This window comes from Callithrix jacchus, chromosome 4, assembly GCF_049354715.1.
Source record: "Callithrix jacchus isolate 240 chromosome 4, calJac240_pri, whole genome shotgun sequence".
In the NCBI taxonomy this organism is placed as follows: Eukaryota; Metazoa; Chordata; class Mammalia; order Primates; family Cebidae; genus Callithrix; species Callithrix jacchus.
This window is the reverse complement of record NC_133505.1, coordinates 168,888,429-168,913,148: the sequence shown is the minus strand read 5'-3', so window position 1 is coordinate 168,913,148 and position 24,720 is coordinate 168,888,429. Positions and strand designations below refer to the sequence as shown.

Below are 24,720 nucleotides of genomic sequence, written 5' to 3'. Positions count from 1 at the left end.
GTTATCACTCTGCTTTCCTCCCAATTTATTTGCCCTAATAAACCACATCAGCATTTAATTCACTCTTTACTATACAAAGTGCCACATTACATATTCTATTAGATCAAATATTAAAATGGAGGGTACTCGATAAAGTGCAGAATATGGCAGCATAACTTTAGAAAGATTGCATTCTAGCACAATTTACTAGTGGGTATCTTATAGCCCATTTATCTCTGGATATTGAGTTGCTTTGACAGCTGTATGCCCAAGTGAGTCCTGCAGGGTTTCTGTTTAAATTAAAGCTTCCAAACGCTGTTTCCCTTGGACTGGAACAACCAGTTCACCTCGGAATTCCACTTCTCTGCCCAGGCATGTTTATCGGCAGGTCTGGCTACCTGAGAAGTCTTTCTGAAATAAAAGCAGATACTGCATAAGGCTACTACATCGAATCCAAATGCTCCATTTCCTTAAAACAAGCATTTTTTTAAGTGCTTTAAAATCTATTATCTGCTCATACCATGTACTGTGACAATCATAATGGAAGGACATATGTGATGTCTCCATGAGCGGTCGAGGAGCCCTACCCAGCTCCCTCAGCAGTGCTCTCAGGGGACCTTGGACTTCACCAGCCAGAAGTGAGTCCCTGCAGGAAAGGCACTGAGGCTCGGGTTGGGAGGTGTCAGATGGGATCAGAGTGATACTGGAGAGGAGAACTAAGAGGATTAGCCTGACCTTGAATGGGAGATTTATTTGGAAACTTGAAGCAGTAAGATAGCTGAGTTAGTATTTATTTAGTCTTGAGGGACAGAGAAAGAAATATCATGCCAGACATCTTTCTCTTACCCCTTCTAATCTCCTCAAAGCCCATGAAAAGTAGAAAATGTAACTGCTGAATACAAATAAACTCCCAATTCATAGATCTGGGCTTTTCCCACTGTATTGTCAGAAGGACAATACATTGAGGATTCCTACTTGCAGCCCATAGGAACCATGTGAGAAATGGGATTTTATGTCATGGAGTAATAAGACCTTTGTAAATGCTGGCATCCAGCCATCTTCCCAGCTTGCCCAGCTAATTGCACTCAAATTCAGCACTTCTTAAAATCATGTGGTCAAGCAAAACTTTAGGCCAAATATAGTCCATAGATGTTTAGAGCTCTGGGAGAAATACAAGGAAAACATGGACTTGGCTTAAAATGTGTACGAACGGGAGAGTAGATTAGAGAATAAAGTGCTTTGCTTTATTTAAAGTATTTGAATAAATGACCCCCCTCCGTTGTTTTCAGATACTTGAAACTCAAGGTGAGTTCTTGATACTCACTCACTACCAAGCTTCCATTAAAGAGATCATGGCTCTGTGCTATTGCCTGTAGGTCTGCAGAAACAGCCAAGAGTGGATTCCCCGTCCAGGTCTTATTTGTGGGTGTTTTTGAAGAATCATCTCAAGAGTGACCCCAAATACCCTATTAGAGGCTCCTTCAGGTTTAGAATATGCAGAGCATGAGTTTCCTAAGTAGGTGTAGTTTTATAGTAGGCAACGAAGCAGACCTTTCACTCAGCGTGTTCTGTTTCCTCTTGTAAAAAAGTTTAAGCTCATTTAACAGTTCTTGAGAATGCCGGGTGGAACGAAGGCCATTCAGATTCTCTTGTGTGTGGTCACTTGATAACTAGCCTCATTAGTCTTATTATCCTGAAAATACAAGACTAATTTTAACAGATGAAGGCTTGAATAATCATGCCTTAAAGTAAACTGGGTTAATAAAAGTGGGAAATTGCTTTGCTGATGCCGCTGCTCTTCTTACATATAAACATCCGTGGGGCCTGTAGGTGTTCAGGCCCTCAGGGGCCCCCCTTATTGAAAACACGTTAGGAACACATGTGCTTTTTGTAGCCACTGCTAAGTGGAACGCAGTTTTCTTTCTGATAATTGTTTTGTCACCTCCTTTATAATCGTCAACGATACTAATAATCTGGAACCTAGGAAGAACAAGAGACAGAAAAGGGTATTCTTAAAACCCAAATAAATTGCTTCACTTAAAATAGGTGCTAGGTTTATTTCCGCACTTGCCTTTTTTTCCCCTGAAGATTTCTGTGTTTTCTCTCTCCTTTTAGTCTACACATAGAAAGAAAGAAAGGAAAGCAAGAACTCCAGATAGATGGTCCGTTTTTATCTCTCCCCTTACACTTGTAAACCTAGCCCGATTTGGTGATGTTAAAGTATTGCGTTTGGTTGCGTCGTGTGAATGCCGATGACAAAGGGAATGGCTCTTACCAAAGGGTCCATGATGGCCACACCCTGCTGGGAGACTCTGGGGTCCTCTTGTTTTACCAAGAGTTCTCCCAAGCACACGATGCTTTGTTTTCCTTTCTTCCTCTTGCCCAAGACCATCTGGCATTCACTTGAAATTCCACACTGGCTTAAGCATTAATAGTATGGAGTATTAATGACCAAAAATTCCAAGCGACAATGACCAACTCTAATACATGCTGGAGTTTAAGAAGCTTCGGGGTGCTAATCTCTGTGCTTTCCTCTTCTTCTCCCTAACAGTGCTGCCTTGTTTACCAGTGTAGATGGTCTCCTATGACTTATGTGCCCTGGGATGGCTAAGCATGCCTGTCACAGTGCTGGCAGCCCTTTCCATGATGGTTCCAGTTTGCCACATCCATTTTTCCACGGCTGCAGCATGGCGTGAGGGAGCCAGTCTGTAGGCTGGCTATGGGCCTGTGACTTCTGCTGGTCTAAGAACTCTGTCTAGTATGACAAATCAAACTGGATAGATCCCCTGTTTTGGAGAGCTTGAACTAGGCTAAAAGAGAATATTAGTCTGTACCTGAAGAAACCAAAGAAAGAGGCACCAGGAGTGGCCCATATCAGAGCACTCAAGAAGGGAGCAAAGAATATCTGCTTCTGGGGTTAAAACCACGGGAAGCGCTGTGGTAATACTGGCCTATTGGCCAGTCCTCTGAAGTGACTGGCCTTCCTGATGACCCCAGTCATCTCTGTCTGTCTGGAATTTGTACGCATATTCTGTGTTCCTTACAGATTTGTGTAGCCTGGTCAGCCTACCAGTACGCAGATTTGGATTTGAATGTTAGTTCAACTAAGTCACAAGGAATAGAAATATACTTTTATTACTTTAAGACATGTTGGTTAACTGTATGGATGCACAGGGAAATGAAGAAGAACAAAAGCACCCCCCCCCAATCTTCTTAGGATGATGTGCAACCAGAATGTCCTCATTTAGGATGCAGCTGTAGCTGCAGTGGCTGCTGTTGAGAAGCGGGCATTTCATCCAGCTGGTGACTCAAGTTGCTGCTGTCTCTACCTCTGAGACTGTGCTGCTTCTCCTGCCTTTACTTTTTTTCCCCTCCCCCTCCGCTCAGCTCATAGTCTTCTCTCTCTTCTCTCTCTTCTCTCTCCTCTCTCTCCTCTTTCTCTCTCTTTTCTCTCTTTCTCTCTCTCTCTCTCTCTCTCTCTCTCCACCCCTTTCCTTCTCCCTGTCTCTCTGTGTGTCCATTGCTTGGTTTCTGTACTACTTTGCTGTCTAGTATGTTTATACATTTAGCGTTCAAGCTGTCCAGGAGACAGGCGTTGCCTGGTGCAGTAACTCCCCTCTCTGGAGGCCTCTGGCTGCAGATTTTCACTTGTAGCCTGCCTCTGTCTCAGGGAGTGACTTGGGCTCTTCAGTGGCAAGGAGAATGGGGTCATTTTTGCACAATGGCTGCACGGACAGCAGGAATGCCACGTGTAGATTTTCTCCACGGCAGGGGAACATGAATGTGAGGGATTACGGTGGTCAGGCTATGGACCCCCCAAACATAAGGAACCATGAGGGTATGTGTGAAGTGGGTAATGTAATACCATTTGCCACGCTAGTGTCTTTTTTCTTCTTCTGAAAAAAGAAGAAAAACTTTGTTTATGCCCAATTCAGCATATTCTAGGATGGGTAAAGTAATCAGGAGTAACAAAATTCCCTTAATCACACAAAGATGCTGTCTGTGCTTTTTGGAGGCAAATCCTGTTGTCACTCCTCCTTCAGTGGGTGCCTGGAGCTCCAGTGGGCATGAAGTCGGGCAAATGAGGGAGACCGAATCCGGTTCCCCAACTAAGGAAACACTATGACGTGTGCTAAGTGTTAGAATGAAGAGCTGAAGAGGATGTTCTTGTTTCTAAAGAATCGGATTGAGTGTATCAGGGAAGCTTCCCAGGGAGATAGTGTTTCACTGGAGTTTTGAAGAGTGTGTACACACTCACAGATGCACAGGGAACAGATGGGGGACTCAGACTTAGCACCTAATGTACCAGACAAGATCTCTGACTCCATGTCAACCCAAATTATATTCATTTGTATATATCTGTTATATATTAATATGTTTGTGTGTGTATATATATAAGATATATATATAAGATATCGATAAGATATATACATAAGATATATATATATAATATATAGAGAGAGGAAGAGGGGTGTGTGTGTGTGTATAAAGCCACATGTGTATCAGATATGCAGAGTCATTCTTGTACTAAGTAATTTTCAAAACCATTTTGTAAGTACATGTCGAGCATCCCTGTTCAAAATTCGTGGGACCATAAGTGTTCTGGATTTCAGACTTTTTTCTGAAGTTTTGAAGATTTGTAGTATCTTAACTGATTGAATATTCCAAATCCAAAGTCTGACACGTTCCAGTGAGCATTTCCTTTAAGTATCCTGAAACAAAATAAGCAACTCCATGCAGTCTACGGAACATGTTTCATAAACCATTTTGTAGACACCAAATACACAAAGAAATGGGCCAAGTGGGCTCAAGCCTGTAATCCCAGCACTTTGGGAGGCCAAGGTGGGCGGATCACGAGGTCAAGAGATCGAGACCATCTCGGTCAACATGGTGAAACCCTGTCTCTACTAAAAAAAATACAAAAAATTAGCTGGGCATGGTGGCGCTTGCCTGTAATCCCAGCTACTCAGCGGGAGAATTGCCTGAACCCAGGAGGTGGAGGTTGCGGTGAGCCGAGATCGCGCCATTGCACTCCTGCCTGGGCAACAAGAGCGAAACTCCGTCTCAAAAAATAAAAATAAAAAAGAAATGAAAAAAACAGCAACAGAAGCTGATAAGTGGACGTGGATCTTCTTATTCGCCCCTATCTGTACTGCAGTGGCTTTTGGAAGTATTTTTTGCTTGAGAAAGTGCCATGCTTGAGACCCTGGTTACTCATCACTGTGGCGCACACTGGAGGGTGTTAAGTTTGGTCTAAAGCTGCCTCATTATGTTTTTAAAGTTTGGCCTGTGGATTTGTCCTTCACTCTTCTCAGGAGAAATGATTTATTAGGTCTCTTTTCCCACAGTTTTAAATAAATGTGACAATTATTATAAATGTTTCCCTCATAATAGACTCCATAACAAATTCTACTACAAAGACACAAAACACTAAATTTCGTTACTAAAATTGTTCTCAATAATGAAATCACTTTAGATTTCCCATTGACTATACAGAAAGAGTCTATGTACGAATGAACACTTCTTTTTATACATACAAATATATCAAATATTGTAAAGGTTTAATTATGAGAGATTCACAGACTTCTTGGTTAAAACAAATACTGTTTATCAACTCGCTCTTAAAACTCTTCATTTTTAATTGATTCATAGAGACTCTGACTAAACACCACACTTCAAGATCCTCATATTATCCTCCTAACAGTCGTAATAGGAGCCTCCCCAAAATACTGTTTTCTCAGATGTGTACATACAGCCATCTAGAAAATGTCAAACGGGGTCTCTTCAACCCAAACAATAAAAACTCCAAAAAGTGATCAACAAGACACTGTAACATATAAATGACACACTGAGACCAAAAACCCAAAATAATAATAACCAAAAGGACCACTAAAGCCACCAGGAAAGTTCAGGTCATTCTTTCCCCCAACCAAAAAATAAAAATAAATTTAAAATAAATAAATAGATAGATAAAATAAAATAAAATTATAAGAGGCTATTATTTTTGACCAGACTCGTATACTAGGCTCCAACTGACCAGACCCGACTAAACCAATCACTCATACTAAATATGACACAATCCAACTAAAGACAAAATCTATAGCAGACCAGGTTTTATCTCCTAAAAACAAAAGATTTCAACACAAAGAGATTCCCTCTACTCTAATCCTCACAGAAAGGTCACCTAAAGTCCTTGTTTTCACCTTACAAAGCCCGCTATCCAACTGCTCCCCAATAACATTTAAAACCGTACAAATATCTTTATAATAGTAACAAAATGTCATGAATGCCTACAGTTTTGAACACCTCATGCTTTAAAGTAAATTTAGCTTAAGCTGCCTCCTTACGCATGTTAACTCTGGCCTAAAGTTTTCCCTGTGCAGAGTTAACTGTTAACAGGCTATAACCTGCTCTTGTTCCATTCACCAAGTTTTGGCCCATCAAAGGTGACAGTCTAGTGTCAGGTACACCAGACTGCAAAGTCCCCTTCTTAAACCTGTTTTTAAAAATTGCATTTATTTACTTATTTGTAAATTATAATTTTTTTATAATTTCAACTTTTATATTAGACTCAGGGGGTACTTGGGCAGGTTTGCTAGATGGGTATATTGCGTGATGCTGAGGGTTTGAACGATTCTGCAACACAAGGGGTGAGCATAGCACCCAATAGCTAGTTTTTCAACCCTCACCTCCTCCCTCACTCCCCTCTCTAGCAGTCTCAGTATCTGTTGTTGCCATCTCTATGTCCGTGTTCCCCAATGCTTAATCCTCTTTAAGTTATTTTTCTTCTGATAAAATGGAGATGCTAATAACCATCTCACAGGGCTGTTCTGAGGATAGCATGTGTAGCATATGTGAGTAAACTCAGCACCGTGAATGGAGCACAGTGGGCAATTGGTAAATGAGAGTGTCCCAGAGTCTACAGCGGCGAGTTCCTGGGATGTTTACTTCTGCCTCTGGCCTGGAGGCTTTCATGCAAATAGATGATTAGAAATAATGGACTGCTTGCAGGGACACAGCCACCTGGCACTGCCTTCCCTCAAATCTCTAGCCAAAGATTTTCCCTGGCTGCAAAAAGATGTGGAATCTGTCATCCTTGTTTACTCTATAGCTGTGCAGGGTCAATAGACTGAGGACAAAAAAGTAGAAAAGAAATTAAGGAAGCCAATGTGTCCTTCAGGAGGAGGCCAGAAGGATGGCATCCTCTCCAGCTTTCTCTCTGGCTTCAGGGGGCTGGGCAGAGGGCCTCTGGCCGAAGCTCAGTCTTCTGGAAGAGCTTTGTGCACTTCTGTCAAGAAAGTGCTGGAGCAAAGTAATCTGCCAACCATGCCCTTCCAGGGTTTCCACTTCAGCAAGCTCATTCACTTAAAAATGAGGCATCCTCAAGAGCCCACAGGGCTGCCATGTTTGAGGAAGGAGGGGGAAGGGACCCACTGTTAGAAAGGGAGGTGAAGAAATGTAATGGCTTGCTGCTGTGCAATTACTCAACCTCTTGGCATCACAGAACTGGAAATAGAAGTGATTGGTGGAGCACAAATAAAGGTTAGGATTCTTAGGCAGTACCACTGAGTACCATTGTGGAATGGATGTCCTAAATAATTATTGCTAAGGTTTATTGAATGCTCATTATATACCAGGTAGCACCTTCATTGTGCTATTTTATTTGGTCCTCCCGGTAACCAGTAAGGTAGATATTCTCATGTTTATAAATGAAGAACCTGAGTCCAGAGAAGCTAAATAATTTGTATTTAGGATCACCCCAGTTGGAAGTGAGATAGCCAGGTTTGAAAGTCTGATATTCAGATCCCAGAACTCGGCTGAAATAATGCTTAGGAAGAGTCGTGTATGTGTTGGCAGTCAGAACCCACAAGGCTGCATGAGGGTGGCTGTGACTCACCAAAGGACACTCATGATTAGAAACACCTGGTCACCACACTGCTTTCTAAAGTGGATAGTTCCCATTACCTGCAGGGTGTTGCTTTGGCGCATGAGCATTTGGGCCCAGAGCAAAGTGCTTGAAATAATACATGAGCACTTAGCAGTGTCCCTTCTTCTCTGAACTGTCCCCAGGAAGCAGTCCACCTCTCGTGGGAGCAAATGTTGAACAAATGGATTAAAAGCATACCAAATAATTATCTTGCCCTAAGCATGAATTGTTTCGCCTTCCCATGATGGCCTTCTGTCTCAGTCTGGCTTTGATTTGGGTCAGGCTGTTTGATAACCAGTGATGGCCGTTGGGCTAATAGCAGTAGCATTCTGGACAAGAAGCCATGTACAGAAGACACCCCTTAGGCTCATGAGTTCCGCGTGGCGGCATTCCACGCTCAGTACCATTTGTTCAATGATGCCCATGAGTCAAGCTGTTGGTTTTTCAGTATCAGTCACTAAACTCTTTTTCCAGAGATGAGAAGTCCCTGGAAGTCTTAGTGAGCTACTAATATCCCACATAAAACTACCATTCATACGCCAAGACATACTAGTAACATCTACTCTGGAGATGCTGATAACGCAATTAGTTGCTATAACTATATTCATTTATACTGCTTTACATGGTTGGACAGAGAAATATTGCATGGAATAAGTAAACGTGCATTTCACTTTGGCTTTGCCACCAGCCTCCATTTTTATAAGTTTATTTATCCAAAAAAATCTAAGTAGATTCACCCTTCTTTCTCTCCCACCCCTCCAATGAAAGTAACCACGAGGCTAGTTTAGTGGGATAAGTAGTACTTTTTGTCATCTTTTTTTTGATAATAAAATGTAATTTGGGGAACTGAACTTGTCTCCTGGACCTCAAGCTAATAAAATAGCGACACAAAGATGAATATTTATAAAACATCTTTGGGTTCTCAGTCTACTGTCCTTATCATTTGCCTTAGTGATATTAAAATACTATGCCTTGTTTTGCAATATTAAAAAAAAATCCCTGAATTTGAAAGAGTCAATGAGATATGTCTCCAGGAGAGGTGACATCCAAACAACCTGCCAAGTGAGCCAACCTTGTCCTAAAGGATTGTTACTGGCAGCAGAGAGAAACCAGGTATGAGAAAGCAAGATGCAGTCAAGAGCTTATGATCACATCAAAAAGGAAAGAAAGATGAAATGTTTCAACTCCAGCAAAATTTGCTGTTAAGCTTTTTTCTATGGAAAGAAAAGCTTTCTTCATAGAAGAAAACATATTTCAAGATTTACAACTCAAAAAGAGTAGGTGGCCACTTGATGACAGAGATGGCCACATATACTCATTCATGATTACTGTCAAGTGCAGGGTTATCTGGTTGGGGACATTCACTCCAGCAAACTGTCCCAATCCCACTAACCTAATAACAAGGATGCTTATTATTCCAAAAAGTGACAAGTCTTGAGGCAGGATACTTTCAGAGTTGGCTAATTCAATTCCCAGCTCTGCTGTCCTCAGTGCAATCCAAAATGTAGAGAGGCTTTGTAGGAGAATATGGGTGATATTTCAGTTATTATAAAGAAGGGAGTTCACCTAAATATCATCAACTACCTTGTTGTTGGTTCCCATCCCTGGATGCTGATTTCTGACAGTGATCTCTGCCCTGGGGAGGATTAAGAGCTTAAATACAATTAAACTACATACTCAATAAACTGTTGGTCTTAATTTGAAACTAATATATTTACTATTTTTTCTTTGTTAGTAAATAAAAACTTAATTGACATTACCATATGCTTAACTAGACAAATGACTAATATTTTTGTGGAATGCATGCAGTTGTATCACCCACAAAAATTGGCTACTGATTTAAATATTTTTTAAAAGGCATTGGGTAGTATAATAAGAGTCACACCTGATGCTCAAGGATAGATTTGTGCCACTGGTTTCTTTTAATCATCTAGAAAATTTTCTCAGATAGAATGATATTTCATAGAACCAGGGTTTTCTTAGCCAGGGGCAATATAGCACCATCAATTTTCTGTTTCTGGAACTACCTTTTCCCTTGTGTTCCCTTGACTTCAGACATAATAAAATGAGATTTGCCAATTCAATATAAAAATAGCAGCAAAAGAACTTAATTCAGAAAGTTTCCTGTTTTGTTTCTTTTTGGATACGGAGTGAGATTTTGAAGGTACACTTAAGTGTAAGGGAGGCTTATTAGAGGTTTATTTGACTTACTGTAAGTTACCTTTGCAACCAGCAAGCTTATTCCAGTAAATGTTTAGTTTTCTGTGAAAATAAAAGAAGTGAGGAAAAAAAAAATCTCAGCAAAATGTGAATGGGGTAACGAGTGCCAGTGTCCATGCAGCATGCAACCATGGCCTCGCTGATAAAAGAGAAATTCCTACTAATGTTATATTTTTAATTACAAGGTAATTGTGCAGACAACTGAGAGAACTCAGCCAATATTATAAGTCGCCCAAGTGAGCAACATAGACACAAGATTGGCTCTCAGTAATTGTGAAAAAGCACTTGGTTGTTGGCATCACAAATTATGCCTTATCAATTGGAGAAAATATTTGAAGGACATTGAAGAGTTAAGAGAAGCTGACTAGCTAGCAGCTACTGGTTGTCTGCATTAAGAAGTAATGCTTTTGCCTAAATCTTCTGACTTTCTTTCTTACATGTTCTATACATTCAGTGAGAAGTCAGCCTGTGTTTGCAAAAGCACTTCTGTCACTGCCCACCCAGCTCTGAGGACAGTGTGAGCTTCTGTGCTGCTAGTGCCTTTGGGATTTGTGTTGAACTGTGACAAGCCTAAGAAGGTCACAGAGAGAAGGATGTAAGGATGTAAGAGGGATGACCTTCAATGTCTTCAAGAATAGTTGTGTTTTAGGAAACAATGAGGCTTTTATGTCCTAATGGCAATAGGTGTGGAATTTCCTGATATTTGGCAACAGCATGGAATCATGTTCTATAGTAATACAAAGCAGTTTGGCTTCTGTCTTGTCAGGTAGATTCAACAATGTCCGTAACTCTCCTGATAACACCTCTAAAAATATATTTTAGAGTCATAAGAAGCCCAGTTTCGGCCCCTCACCCCCTTACCTTTGTAGACACCCAGATATGCTACGTGCATTCTTGCGTGTAAGAGTGATTTCCTGTTTTCCCCAACCCCTTCCCAGCCTTGCCCTTTGTGAAACTCTGCAGTGCTTGTCTAGGGAGGAAACTGTATGTCACAGCTGCCCTTGCCAGCAAGTTCCTGTGATATTTGCTCAGTGGATCTGAAGCAGGCCAGGGGAAAGGCACTGTCATGTTCTCTTTTCTCCCTTTCTCTCTCTCCTGCTTCTGGAAGTGTCTGTGATCCCTTCTCCATGCCACTGCTTCGTGACTGGGAGGTAATACTTTGGTGGTTTCTATCCACTCAGGTGTTTCATCCTCAGGGGTCCCAGCATGCACCCAACACTCAGAGGTTCTGATAAAGCTACTCTCTTGAGTTTCCTGAGTCCTGGGGGCAGTAGCTGTTTCCTACAGTTTACCAGGTTATCTAATCTCACTCTATCCATTTTTTCTCTTTTCTCTTTCTGTTCTTCTAACATTTTATAATTGATTTCTTGTTTTCAATGCCCTTTTATGAAATACTTAATACATCTTGTATATGATGTGATTAATAATACTTTAAATAGTATACACAACCTGTCTCAAAAAGCCCTGAAAAGAGCCGTGAAATAATTTATACTTCTATTCTTATAGAGTCCATATTTAGGAATCTATCCTGGGAATGAAATCAGAGAGAATCATGGAGATTTTATAAGCATGGGTTTTCATTGGTGGGTTAATTTTTAATAATAGAAACAGGAATCAATTGTAAAACAATAGGAACCATTAAAATACATTCATATACTTATATACACATACACATTAATATACTATACCATTATTAAAAATCATGTTTTCAAAAGAAAATGTTCATAGCATAAGCCAAAAAAAAAAAAACAAAAAAAAAAAACAGTGTATTAATCTGTCCTCACACTACTATACAGGACTGCCTGAAACTGGATAAGGAAAGAGGTTTAATTGACTCACAATTCTGCATGGCCGGGGAGGCCTCAGGAAACTTACAATCCTGGTGGAAGGGGAAGCAAACGTGTCCTTCCTCACATGGCGGCAGCAAAGAGAAGTGCTGAGGAAAAAGGGGAAAAGTGCCTTATACAACCGTCAGTTCTCCTGAGTGAGAACTCACTCACATCATGAGAACAGCAGGCATGGGGGTAACTGCCCCCATGATTCAATTACCTACCACCAGGTTCCTCCCATGATACATGGGGATTATGGGAACTACAATTCATGCTGAGATTTGGTTGGGAACATGGCCAAACCATACCAAACCGTATACAAAAGAGTGTGAGGGAATGTTGTGTAAGGGAATAAACATTTTTATAAACACATCTTTATAGGTATGAGCAAAGAAACATTTCTATTAACGTACCTTAATAGGAAATACATTGGAAAGAAAGCAGGCAAGTATAACAGTGATTATCTCAGGGTGATTTTCATTTTCTTTTCTGTGTTTATTTTTGGAATTAAAAAAAAAGTCCACCATGACTGTTTTTTAATAAGCAAAAGACAATCTATTTTAAAAGAATAATAGTCCTTATTATATCACTTACAAAAATAAATCCCGGTTAGATTTAAGATCTAAGCAAACCAACCAAAATGTCTTTAATCTTGTACAATAATGGAAGAAAACTAAAATGATATTTTCATCATCCCAAAGGAAAAAAGAATAAAAAATTTTCAACAATGATTAATTTGTAGATAAAACACAAATGTGATAAACATAAAAAGATGCCTCAAATTGGGGTGATTTTTAATTTACATAAACATTGTAACCTATCAAATTGGTATTATAAAATCGTATTTGTGGGAAAAGGGCCATTTCCATAATATTGGTGAGACTATAAATTGCCATTAAAGCTTTTTTTGCAGTACTCTGGGCAAGTACCCATCAAGATTTTCTGTGTACAAATTTTGGGGCGGTAATTTTACTTCGAAGTATCTCTCTAATGGCAATACTTGTGTAAATGCATTACAAGTTGAAGAATATTTCCGTTATCCATGTTCTCAGTGGACACTGATTGAGAGCCTACTATGTAACAGGTATTGTTCTAATAACGCACTCATTAGAGCACACTAGAGAAAAAAATCATTTTTATAATACATGAAAACTGTAAACCTGTAAATAAATACATGAATGGGACTATTCCAGAAGGTGATGGCTGCCATAAAGAAAATAAGCCAGGAAGGTATAAAAGAAATTGACTAAGGGCAAGTTAGACTGTATGGAACAGGAGTTCTAGAAAGACCTCACCAAGGAAGTAACCTTGGAGCTGAGCAGTGAGAGAGCAGGAACCACCATGCTAACACCTTGGGACAGATCTGCGGAGACAAGATTGGTACAGCCCAGGAGTGGAAGAAAGGCCAGAGGTGCAAAGATTTCATGTAAGAACTTCCAGAGGAAGACAAAGACGATAAATCTCAAAAGAGTCCACAGGCTCTAGTAAAAACCTTGAAGTTGACGTACATCATTTTGTTTCTGAAACAGTAAAAAATTAGGGAAGAATATTTCAACATTCATCAGTAGGGGAATGGTAAATACGTTGCTGAATATAATCACATTGTAAAGTACTATCTAGATTTAAAAATAAAACGAAAGCTCTGTATTTGCTGACATGGAACAATGTGAATCATGCTATTAAATGAGAAAACACATTACAGAACAATACAGTAACAAAATACAATATCAAAATATAGATATACACAGAGACAAAGGTGAAATTCAGAGGTGGGGATGTGGGATGTTTATTTTTTACTTTATACATTTAATTATGGTTTAATTTTTAATTAAATATTTATTATTGATAAAAATATACAAAGGTTACAATACTTCTGATTACAAAATAAATGCTCAGTAAAGTATATTTAGAAAACTGGGAAATTGGAACAGTTTTTAGCGAAAGAAGAATCCCACATTACATACCGGCAAAAAAAAAAAAAAGAGAGAGAGAGAAAGAAGAGAAATTTATATTCTAAAAAATGCCTTAGGGCTTGTAGTTTCTTATAACTTCTGTGACTGCCTATGAAGTATGAGTATTAGATTGTATTCTACAAATTGACAGCCAATGGTCATATTCTTGGTTGCTTGTTTTTTACACAAATATCATTATGTGAACTCTGGTTCATCTTTTGAAATTTAATCCTCTCCTCCCTCTTCCTTATTCCCCTTCACAGCACACAGCAATGTCAGTCCAGCAGCCATTATTTGGTTTAAATTCCAGAACACTTCAGAGAGGGCCCAGTTCCCTGCATGTTAAGGTAATCCTTTAAAGGTTGCTCTCTAGCCATGTGAGCTTTCAAGATAAGGCACTGAGCATTGGGCTTTCTTCATTTGAAAGAGTATTTTGAGAACCTTCTTTGATGTTTGAAGCCCCTTTTCTTCTGACTTCCACTTGCCAAAGTACATACTTTCTTTTTTTTTTTTTTAAATTTTTTCTTTTTTTTTTTGGGGGGAACATTTTATTCCCAGGGTAGTTACAGTCAAAAGAAAGAAAAGTTTGGAATTTCTTCTGTTTGAACACCAGTCTGTAATTGGAAGGGACAAGTCTCTATGAAACTGATGACAACTCACAAAAGTTTGAATTAAGGAATAGTCCAATTGAAAGGTCAAGGTATGAAAACAGTAGAGATAATTGTTTGGGTATTGTTTTAAAGAGGAATGCATTGGCAGAATGTTCGTCATGATTTTCTTTGGATACATTGAATACCGGTTATTTATATTCTTGTATCGTATCAGTGAATGTCTGCATCGATGGTATTACCAAGTCTGGGGTTTGATTTACCCCACTTACAAATGAGAGCCTGCTACTGTATCAGGCTGCTGCTGGTGGAAGATGTAGGTCTTGGGGTCCAAGGCAAAGAGCTTTATTATACAGTGCTCCGGAGCACAGCAGCATGTGTGCTGCCAGTGAAGCAGCTGGCCCAGAGGGAACCTACTCCTGGGTGGATTTGCATCACAGCTCATGAGAGCTGAACTGGGGCTACTTTTATAGCAAGCAGTTTGCAAGCCTTTTGTCTAGGGGAAGACCTTGCTTTATCTCTTTAGGTTACCGGTTGCATAAGCAACCCTGAATAATAGTCTGTTAAAAGAGGACAAGACCTTGTGATCTTGGCAATTCCAGCAAGATGTATAAAAGGAAGAGAGACCCAAAGAGAACTGTATCTCCCAATGAGTTATAATTGTACATTTCAGTGTCTATTAGTATATAATCATGTTAACATAGTCATGCATATTACATATGCATTTTAAATCATCTTTTAAAAAGGTTTTTGTTAACTGAAGGCATAATAGTGAACAATGATGATGCCTTTGCTTAATTTTAAAAAAAGAACAAGAAATAATTTGGAAAATGTGGCATAGAAATGAAAGAAGAAACATGTCCCTTTTCTTGTGCTGTTAAGTTTGGATTTATACTTCATCATTATTAAGTATGGAAGAATAAACAATTTTCAAGTAGACATTTTTATTAGCTACTAAATGGAGGTAAATTGAATACAGGTACCTTGATGGCATATGTGTTTGCATAGAAAATATATTTTGTCATACAGGGCGTTAGTGGTAGCACAGAAATTCAGATTCAACATAGAAACCAAATTGAATTACAGCAACATCAAAAGATTTTCAAAGAGGGGCTTTGGACGATGTACTTTGAATGGCATTTGCAGAGTACTGATACAGACACACGCATGGGCAGGGGCATGGACAGTGACGTGGAGCTAACCGTCTTTCCCGTAGCTCACATCAGAGGAAACCATTTTTATACAACAGTGTTTTTTATTGTGAAGGATAACTTTTTGTGGAATACAGTTTCTTCTGAGTTAGAGGAGGTTTACTCACATACCCTGGCCACCCCGAGTGCTTGTTACAGCTGTTTTTGGGGAATACCAGAAAGAGCAAGAAATTTGAATGTGAATCCATCTCTTCCTCCTATTGGTTCTTGATATTTACAGTAACTTTCATTTTAGTCTAATTTAGCTGAAAGAATTTTCTTCTATCCTGAAAGGAAGAAAAACGAAATAGAGAAATGGGTGTAATTTTCAGTAGAAACTGATTTTTAATATTATTAAATTTTAATTCAAATAGGGTTATTTTTCAGTTATTTTATATGGCCTTTATTTTTGAATGTTAAACTCCTGTCCCCCACCTTCCATCACCAGATACTGAATGTATTACTATTACTTTTTAAAAGATAGGTAACTAAGCATTGTACTGTTTTGGGTTATAGAAATGTGTTTTGTATGTTCCAAATAGCTAAATTTTAAAATTCATAGGATATAACTTTTAAAACATAGGTTTCATGTGGTAGAGAGAAATAACAAAAGCATTCTTGAGATGATTTGATTTTTCCTAAATTAAATGTAGACTTGCTGAGTCAATGTATAAATTGACAAGTGGAAATAACAGCATGTTCTTCCAGGCTTTTAATTTATCTACTGAACCATAATTTTATAAATGAGTGTCCTTTTGATACTTCCCTTTGAAACAATGTGTGGTTTATTTGGCAAAATGTTTGGAATCTTTTAAACATTTATCACACACAGAATAGAATGTAAGCAATTCATTGTTGAAAATTTGAGAGTTGCACAGTCCCCGTTTTTCATAATTTATAAACGTGCTTTTCTTCTCATTGGATTGGAATTGGAATTGCCAGCTTTGCTTATTTCATATTTCTTTCTTAGTAGGTCTTCAGCTGTTTCTCCAAGAATGTTATAGTTAATGGCCTCAAGCTTTGGTTTCCTATCAGGCTACAAGTGCTTACAGAGATTGGAAGTACATGAGCAGATAGGACTCTTGCCGTATTAACACTAGTAATTCCTCAATTATTTTCTTTAGTGGAAAAACTTAAACTTAATGTGAACAGAACATCAAACCTATGCACAGCATGCTTGCATCACCCTTGCAAAGATCAATGTGGCTTTTTTTTTTTTTTTTTTTTTTTTTTTACAAATAAAGAATATTTAACTTAAATGACAAGCCAGCACATTTCTCTTTGTCTCTGCCTCCTGGTCTGTTGGTATTAGTCTGCTTCAGCTACTATAGCTGGGCGCTTAAACAGCACATGTTTATTTCTCAGAGTTCTGGAGGCTGGAAAGTTCAAGACCAAGGTGATTCCTGGTGAGCCTCTCTTCCCGGCTTGCAGAGAGATGCCTTCTCGCTGTGTCCTCACACAGAGGAGAAAGAGCTCACTTTTTTCCCCCCCATCTTTTCAAGCTGCCAGTCCTGTCTTGTGGTCTCATCCTCATGACCTCATCTAACCCTAATCACCTTTCAAAGGCCTTACCTCCAAAGGTGATCCCACTGGGGGTTAGGGGTTCGACATGTGAATTTTTGAGAAATACAGTTTGGTCCATAATCCTTTCTCTCTCTCTCTTCCCCTAATCAGCTGTTCCAAATACAAAGCCAACTTCTGAAGTAAAAATGTAGCCATATCAACTTGACTGATGTTTACAAGCTATGGTTTCCTGGGTGATGAAGGGCATGTCCTCCCAGCTAAGAAGGTGGATTGTCTTGTTTCGCAGCCAGCATCAAAGGCACTGGATGGGATGCCAAAGTTTCTGATGAGAATATTTCACTTAAGATAAAAGGCACTTCTAAAATCCTGGGGCTCTGTTTTGCTTTGTTTTGTTTTTCATTTAAATTTCCAGTAAAGATCAAAGCTGTCAGAACTTTAATTCAAAAACTCATCATTTATCCATGTGGTCTATCAAAGGCCAGTTCCTTTATCTCTTATCATTTTTAATGAGTATGTCTCATGCCCAGCACAATCAGAGGTGCAGACCCACTAACTCTACCACTAAGCAGAAGCAAGTAAGAGCCAGTTTTAGTAAGCACTGGCCCGTGGTGTGCCAGAGAAACACTGAAGTAATGAGAAAGGTGAGGCTATCGTTTGGAAAGGATCTTACCATTGTCAGTGTTTGCCTTTGACTTCTTGACCTCTGTGCAAGATTTCTGGTCTACGTGATTTTGTGTTTCTGGTGTTTCTTTTTTTTTCTTTTCTTTTTTAACAAATGACTTATGTGCTTATTTTTAAGATTCAGAAAAGAAGAAAAGATGTCTGGATTAAGAGTGGACAGAGACTTCATAGGAAATGTCTAAAAACAACCACATATAGGTTAGAATTCTGCCTCTTTCCTTTAAAATCCATTAATTTGTTTAGCACTTATTTTAAAAGGAAACCGAATAAATGCAAATGTCAGGGGACGTGTATGTGAATGTGGCATGGTCCAAGTAAATGAGTCACAGAAAAATTAGGAACTGTTTGTAGTTCTCCCTGAAGACGTCCTTCACGTCCTTTGTTAGTTGCATTCCTGGGTATTTTATTCTCTTTGCAGCAATTGTGAGTGGGAGTTCACTTTTGATTTGACTGTTTGTCTGTTATTGGTGTATAGGAATGCTTGTGATTTCTGCACATTGATTTTGTATCCTGAGACTTTGCTGAAGTTGCTTATCAGTTTAAGGAGATTTTGGGCTGAGACCATGGGGTCTTCTAAATATACAATCATGTCATCTGCAAATAGAGACAATTTGGCTTCCTCTTTTCCTAATTAAATACCCTTTATTTATTTTTGTTGCCTGATTGCTCTGGCTGGAACTTCCAGTACTATATTGAATAGTAGTGGTGAGAGAGGGCATCCTTGTCTTGTGCCAATTTCAAATGGAATGCTTCCAGTTTTTGACTGTTCAGTATGATATTGGCTGTGGGTTTGTCGTAAATAGGTTTTATTATTTTGTGATACGTTCCATCGATACCTAGTTTATTGTGGGTTTTTAGCATAAAGGGCTGTTGAATTTTATCGAAGGCCTTCTCTTTATCTATTGAGATAATCATGTGGTTTTTGTCTTTGGTTCTGTTTACGTGGTGGATTACGTTTATAGACTTGCGTATGTTGAACCAGCCTTGCATCTCCAGGATGAAGCTTACTTGATCACAATGAATAAGTCTTTTGATTTATTGTTACATTCTGTTTGCCAGTATTTTATTGAAGATTTTTGCATCTGTGTTCATCATGGATATTGGCCTGAAGTTTTCTTTTTTAGTTGCGTCTCTGCCCAGTTTTAGTATTAGGATGATGTTGTTCTCATAAAACGAGTTGGGGAGGATTCCCTCTTTTTGTATTGTTTGGAATAGTTTCAGAAGGAATGGTACAAACCACTGCTCAATGAAATAAGAGAGGATACAGATGGAAAAACATTCCATGCTAATGTTTGGGAAGAATCAACATCATGAAAATGGCCATACTACCCAAAGTAATTTATAGATTCAATGCTATCCCCATCAAGCTACCAATGACCTTCTTCACAGAACTGGAAAAAAACACTTCAAACTAAATATGGAACCAAAAGAGAGCCCGCATAGCCAAATCAATCCTAAGCAAAAGGAACAAAGCTGGAGGCATCATGCTGCCTGACTTCAAACTATACTATAAGGCCATAGTAATCAAAACAACATGGTACTGGTACCAAAACAGAGACATAAGCCAATGGGACAGAACAGAGGCCTCAGAAGCAACACTACACATCTACAATCATCTGATCTTTGACAAACCTGAGAAAAACAAGCAATGGGGAAAGGATTCCCTGTTTAATAAATGGTGTTGGGAAAACTGGCTAGCAATGTGTAGAAAGCAGAAACTGGACCCCTTCCTGACACCTTACACTAAAATTAACTCCAGATGTATTAAAGATCTAAACATAAGACCTAACACCATAAAAACCCTAGAAGAAAACCTAGGCAAAACCATTCAGGACATAGGCATAGGCAAGGACTTTATGGCTAAAACACCAAAAGCAATGGCAACAAAAGCTAAAACAGACAAATGGGATCTAATTTAACTCCAGAGCTTCTGTAGAGCAAAGGAAACAATCATCAGAGGGACTGGCAACCAACAGAATGGGAAAAAATATTAGCAATCTCCCCATCTGACAAAGGGCTGATATCCAGAATTGACAAAGAACTAAAACAGATTTACAAGAAAAAAGAATGAAAAAACCCATTCAAAAGTGGATGATGGATATGAACAGACACTTTACAAAAGAAGCCATCTACTAGGGAGGCTGAGGCAGGAGAATTGCTTGAGCCTGGGAAACGAAGGTTGCAGTAAGCCAAGATCATGCCACTGCACTCCAGCCTGGCCAACAGAATGAGCCTCTGTCAATCATTGTCTGTAGGCTATTGATGGGTTCTTTGTAAAGAGGATGCCGTAGTGAAATAGTTTAGCAAACCCTTCACTAAACATGTATCTTTACTGTAGGAATTTTCCAATTCCATCAAGAGTCAAATGTCTATTCTCTATGTAATAATAATGCCTCTTAAATGCATTTGACCACTGAACACTATTTTTCCTTGCAGCAGATCAAGAAATGGATATTTAGACATTTTGGGAAATACTGGTTTAGCTGCCTCAAATGCAGGAAATGAGTTCATTTATTGATAACCACATTTGCTTATGTTTTTTTTCAATTTTAAAAGGTATATTTAGTTATAGCAAAGATAAAGGAATACTGAACTCATGGTTTTGTTCCGTTTTGAAAAAATACTGAGGAGATTTCACTAGCAAATTAATTCTTGTAAAAAACATTGGTTAAGTCAAGTGATTGGATTTTTTCCTGATTCCATCACTAAGACTTTGGGCAAAGTGACATAGCATCTGTCAGCCCCATTTTCTAGCTCTGAAAAATGAATTGGCCATTTCAGGTCTCTCAAAACTAAACATTCTAATAATTTAGATGAATACGTTTATAAGATCATGGAGCTAAATTCTACCTAATTTTCTGAATGTTCCTGATAAACTGAGTCCGGGTAAGTTAATTTATTCCGTCAGCCATCTCACAAATACTGACTAATTTCTATTTACTTGATGCGTTTCCTCTACTGTGGCACTTCCACGTACCTGTGTTCCTGTCGGGCTGATGGGATTGGGAGGTGGGAGAGGTGATTTAGGAAACAAGTACACAAATATGTGGATAAAGTGTTTTTTGTTTTTTTTTTGAGTCAGAATGTCACCATGTCACCCATGCTGGATTGCAGTGGCACTATCTCAGCTCATTGCAACCTCCAGCTTCCACAAATGATTCTCCTGACTCAGCTTCCTGAGTAGCTGGGATTACAGGCACCTGCCGTCATACCCAGCTAAATTTTGTATTTTTAGTAGAGACGAGGTTTCACCATGTTGGCCAAGCTAATCTTGAACTCCTGACTTCAAGTGATCCACCCGCCTCAGCCTCCCCAACTGCTGGGATTACAGGCGTGAGCCAACGCGCCCAGCCTGAACAAGATGATTTCTGATAGTGATAACTAGTTTGGAGAAAAAAATAAAAAATGATAAGATAGGGATAGGATATACTTTATGATATGCTGCACTCTAGATTTAGAGAGCTAAATGCATCCACTCAAGAGTTTTAATGATCTTTAATAGTGTACTAGAACTATTTCAAAATTTGTGAAGTATATTTTTATCATGAATATAGCATTGTCTTAAGAAACTAAAAATTCTTTTATGAACAGAGAAATGTAAATTTATAGCACTTGGAAGTTTATACTCAGAAATTCTTTTATTAAATAATTTATTATTTTAAAAAGAAGGAATAGAAATACCATAAATTTGAAAATAATTCTAAGATTTTCAAATAGAAAAATACCAAATGATCGAGTTAGATTGTGGAATATTTTGATATCTTACAAGACTGTGAAGAATAATGCCAGGTAACTTTCAGTATGGCAAGTGAAAAATAATGATTTGGAAAAATATTCCAAACTGCTTATTAAAATTCATTAACTAGCTTTTAGAGCAATTTTAGGATTACAGAAAAATGGCACATAGAGTTTCCGTATTTCTTACCCAATGCACACATACACTTTCCCATTATTAATACATCTTGCATTTGTGTTACATTTGTTATGCATTTGTTATAATTGGTGAAGCAATATTGATATATTTTATATCTATCTGTACATACATATATAAATATATATATATATATATATATATATATATATTTTCTTTTTTTGAGATGGAGTCTTGCTCTGTCACTCAGGCTGGAGTGCGGTGGCAAGATCTCGGCTCACTGCAACCTCGCCTCCCAGATTCAAGTGATTCTCCTGCCTCAGCCTCCTGAGTAGCTGGGATTACAGGCACACATCAGCACACCTGGCTAATTTTTCTATTTTTAGTAAAGACAGGGTTTCACCATGTTGGCCAGGCTGGTTTCGAATACCTGACCTGGTAATCTGCCCACTTCGGCTTCCCAGAGTGTTGTGATTATGTGTGAGTCACTGCCCCCAGCTCATACTTTATTATTAATTAAAGTCCATAGCTTTCATTATGCTTCATTCTTTGTGTTATACATTCTATAGGTTTTGGCAGACACACAATGGCCTGCATTCACCATTATAACATCATACAGAAGAGCATCACTGCCCTAAAAGTCCCCTGCAGTCTGCATATACATCTCTCCCTCCTTTCCCTGAACCTGTGGCAACCACAGGTTCTTTCACTGCTTCTAAATGTATTTTTGCCTTTTCCAAATATGTTTTAGTTAGAGCCAGAAAGTATATAGCCTTCACAGACATATTTTCACTTAGCAGTATGCTTTTAAATTTCCTTCATATCTCTTTGTGACTCAGTAAGTCTTTTTATTGCTGCATAATATTCCGTTGCAAGGATAAACCGGAGTTTGTTCTTTCACCTACTGATAGATTAATGGACATCTTATCTCTAGGTACTGTCCAGATATGAATAAAGTGTGATTGTTGGATTTCATAGTAAATCTGTTTAGTTTTTTAAGAAACTGCCAAACTATCTTCCAAACTGACTGTACTGTTTTGCATTCCCACCAGCAATGAATGAGAGTTCCATTTACACCACATTCTCACTAACATTGGCTAATATCAGTGTTCTGAATTTTAGCCATCAAATAGGTGGGCAGTACTATCTAATTGTGTTTTATTTCTCAATTCTATAATGACATATGATGATGAGCATCTTTTAATATGATTACTTGCCTGCTGTATATCTTTTTTGTTAAGATGTCTCTAGATCTTTTGACCATTTTAAAATGGATTCCTTATTTATGTGTTGTTTGAATATCTTGGTTACTAGTCCTTTATCAGATATATATTTTGTGAATATTTTCTCTCTGATTGTGTGTTGGCTTTTCATTCCCTGGAGTGTCTTTTGCAGAGCAGAAGTCTTTAATTTTAGTGAAGCCCTACTTACCAATTATTTCTTTCATGGGCTGTGCCTTTTGTGTTACGTCTAAAACGTCACCGGCAAATCCGAGGTCATCTAGATGATCTCATTTCTTATCATCTCCATGTTTTATAGTTTTGCATTTTATTTTGAAGTTCATGGTGCATTTTTAGTTAATTTTTGTTAAGGATGTAAGCTGCAATTTTAATAGAGATGGAGTTTCACCATGTTGGCCAGGATGGTCTCTGTCTCTTGACCTCGTGATCTGCCCGCCTTGGCCTCCCAAAGTGCTGGGATTACAGGCATGAGCCACAGTGCCTGGCTGTATTCTTTAATTCTATAAAAACACAAAAATATAATAAATATTTTTAAAGAGAAATTCAACCCTGTCGACTGTATTATAGGCTTTAAATTTCTAATTTCCCACAGAACCTGACATAGTTCCATTTAGTGAGTATTTCCTTTGTTGATATATATTATTTTGTTTAACTGAGAGTAACAATATTTTTTTTTAGTTAACAGAGGAAAAGTAAATTGTGTTTGTGTTTATTTTATTCAAGTCTAATTTTAGTTGATTAATCCAAGTTAATTTCTGCAGATTGTGTGTTATTCATGTCTCTATTGTACTCTTTGTTTTATATTTGTCTTATCTTTAATATTTTTCAAAAAAATTAAGTATATATATATGAATATGAGCATATATTTTTAAAAAATTTTATTCATATATGTATACTTAATTTTTAGAATTTATTATCAGCATTTATTTTATACATACAATATGTATAACAGCAAAATTGCATTTCATATATGTGAAAGAATAGCTGCTGAAATGGTTAGCACTCAATTTCATTTTTTGTAGCAGTTCTAGTAATTTTTGTGCTGCTTATTCAGGAGAACTATAAAAATTAGATTTGGTGATTGCTGATGTATTTTCTGCTAATCGTCCATTCTTACCCTAGGTAACTTAGAGTTGTGACTGTCATTGTGTAAGGGGATGAAAATAAAACAAGAAATTGGTAAATAAGGGAAGCTGACTGAATTAACCTGGCGTACGACGAGGCTGACAGCATGGCGGCATTGGTCTGCTACCACCACTTAGCGAGGATTTCCAAAAACATTTGCTGCGGACATTGGTGTATGAAAAACTTCTCATTAAACATATGCTAAAGATAATAAAAATAAACTATAGCATTGAAAATTATATAGCAAGTTCTATTTTGTTTATTCACCAGGGAATTATAAAAAAAACACATTTTTGTTTTAAAGTAAGCATGCTACATTCGCAGGTTCCCATCTAGGTCATCTGATCTACTTAAAGTTTCAATTATGCCATTATAGGTGCCATTTAAATTCAGGAGAAAAAGAGGTGCTTTTGAGATGTGAAATCAAATCTAGGAAATGAGGTGTCTAGCTTTCTGTTGCTAGAATTATGATACTTTCTCTGTCCTTTTTTGATGCTTCTATTACTAAGCATGTAGTAATTATAGAAGAGCAATGGAAAAGAAAGAATTAGATATGAGATGAAGATAACTGTA

The 24,720-nt window shown here is 38.2% G+C and overlaps 1 protein-coding gene across 7 annotated transcripts in view; it reads left to right on the top strand.

The window, feature by feature from the left end:
- The window catches only part of PRKN (parkin RBR E3 ubiquitin protein ligase), a 1,467,397-nt gene that overhangs the window by 354,218 nt on the left and 1,088,459 nt on the right, over window positions 1-24,720 (top strand). The window contains exon 1 of one of the 7 annotated variants that reach the window (XM_078370431.1): window positions 404-14,254. The exons of the other annotated variants lie outside the window; for them this stretch is intronic. Within the exon in view, the coding sequence (XP_078226557.1) occupies window positions 14,180-14,254 (75 nt within the window). The 5' untranslated portion in view covers window positions 404-14,179. Of the gene's footprint in view, window positions 1-403; window positions 14,255-24,720 lie in introns of those variants that run through there. 7 annotated transcript variants of the gene reach the window in all.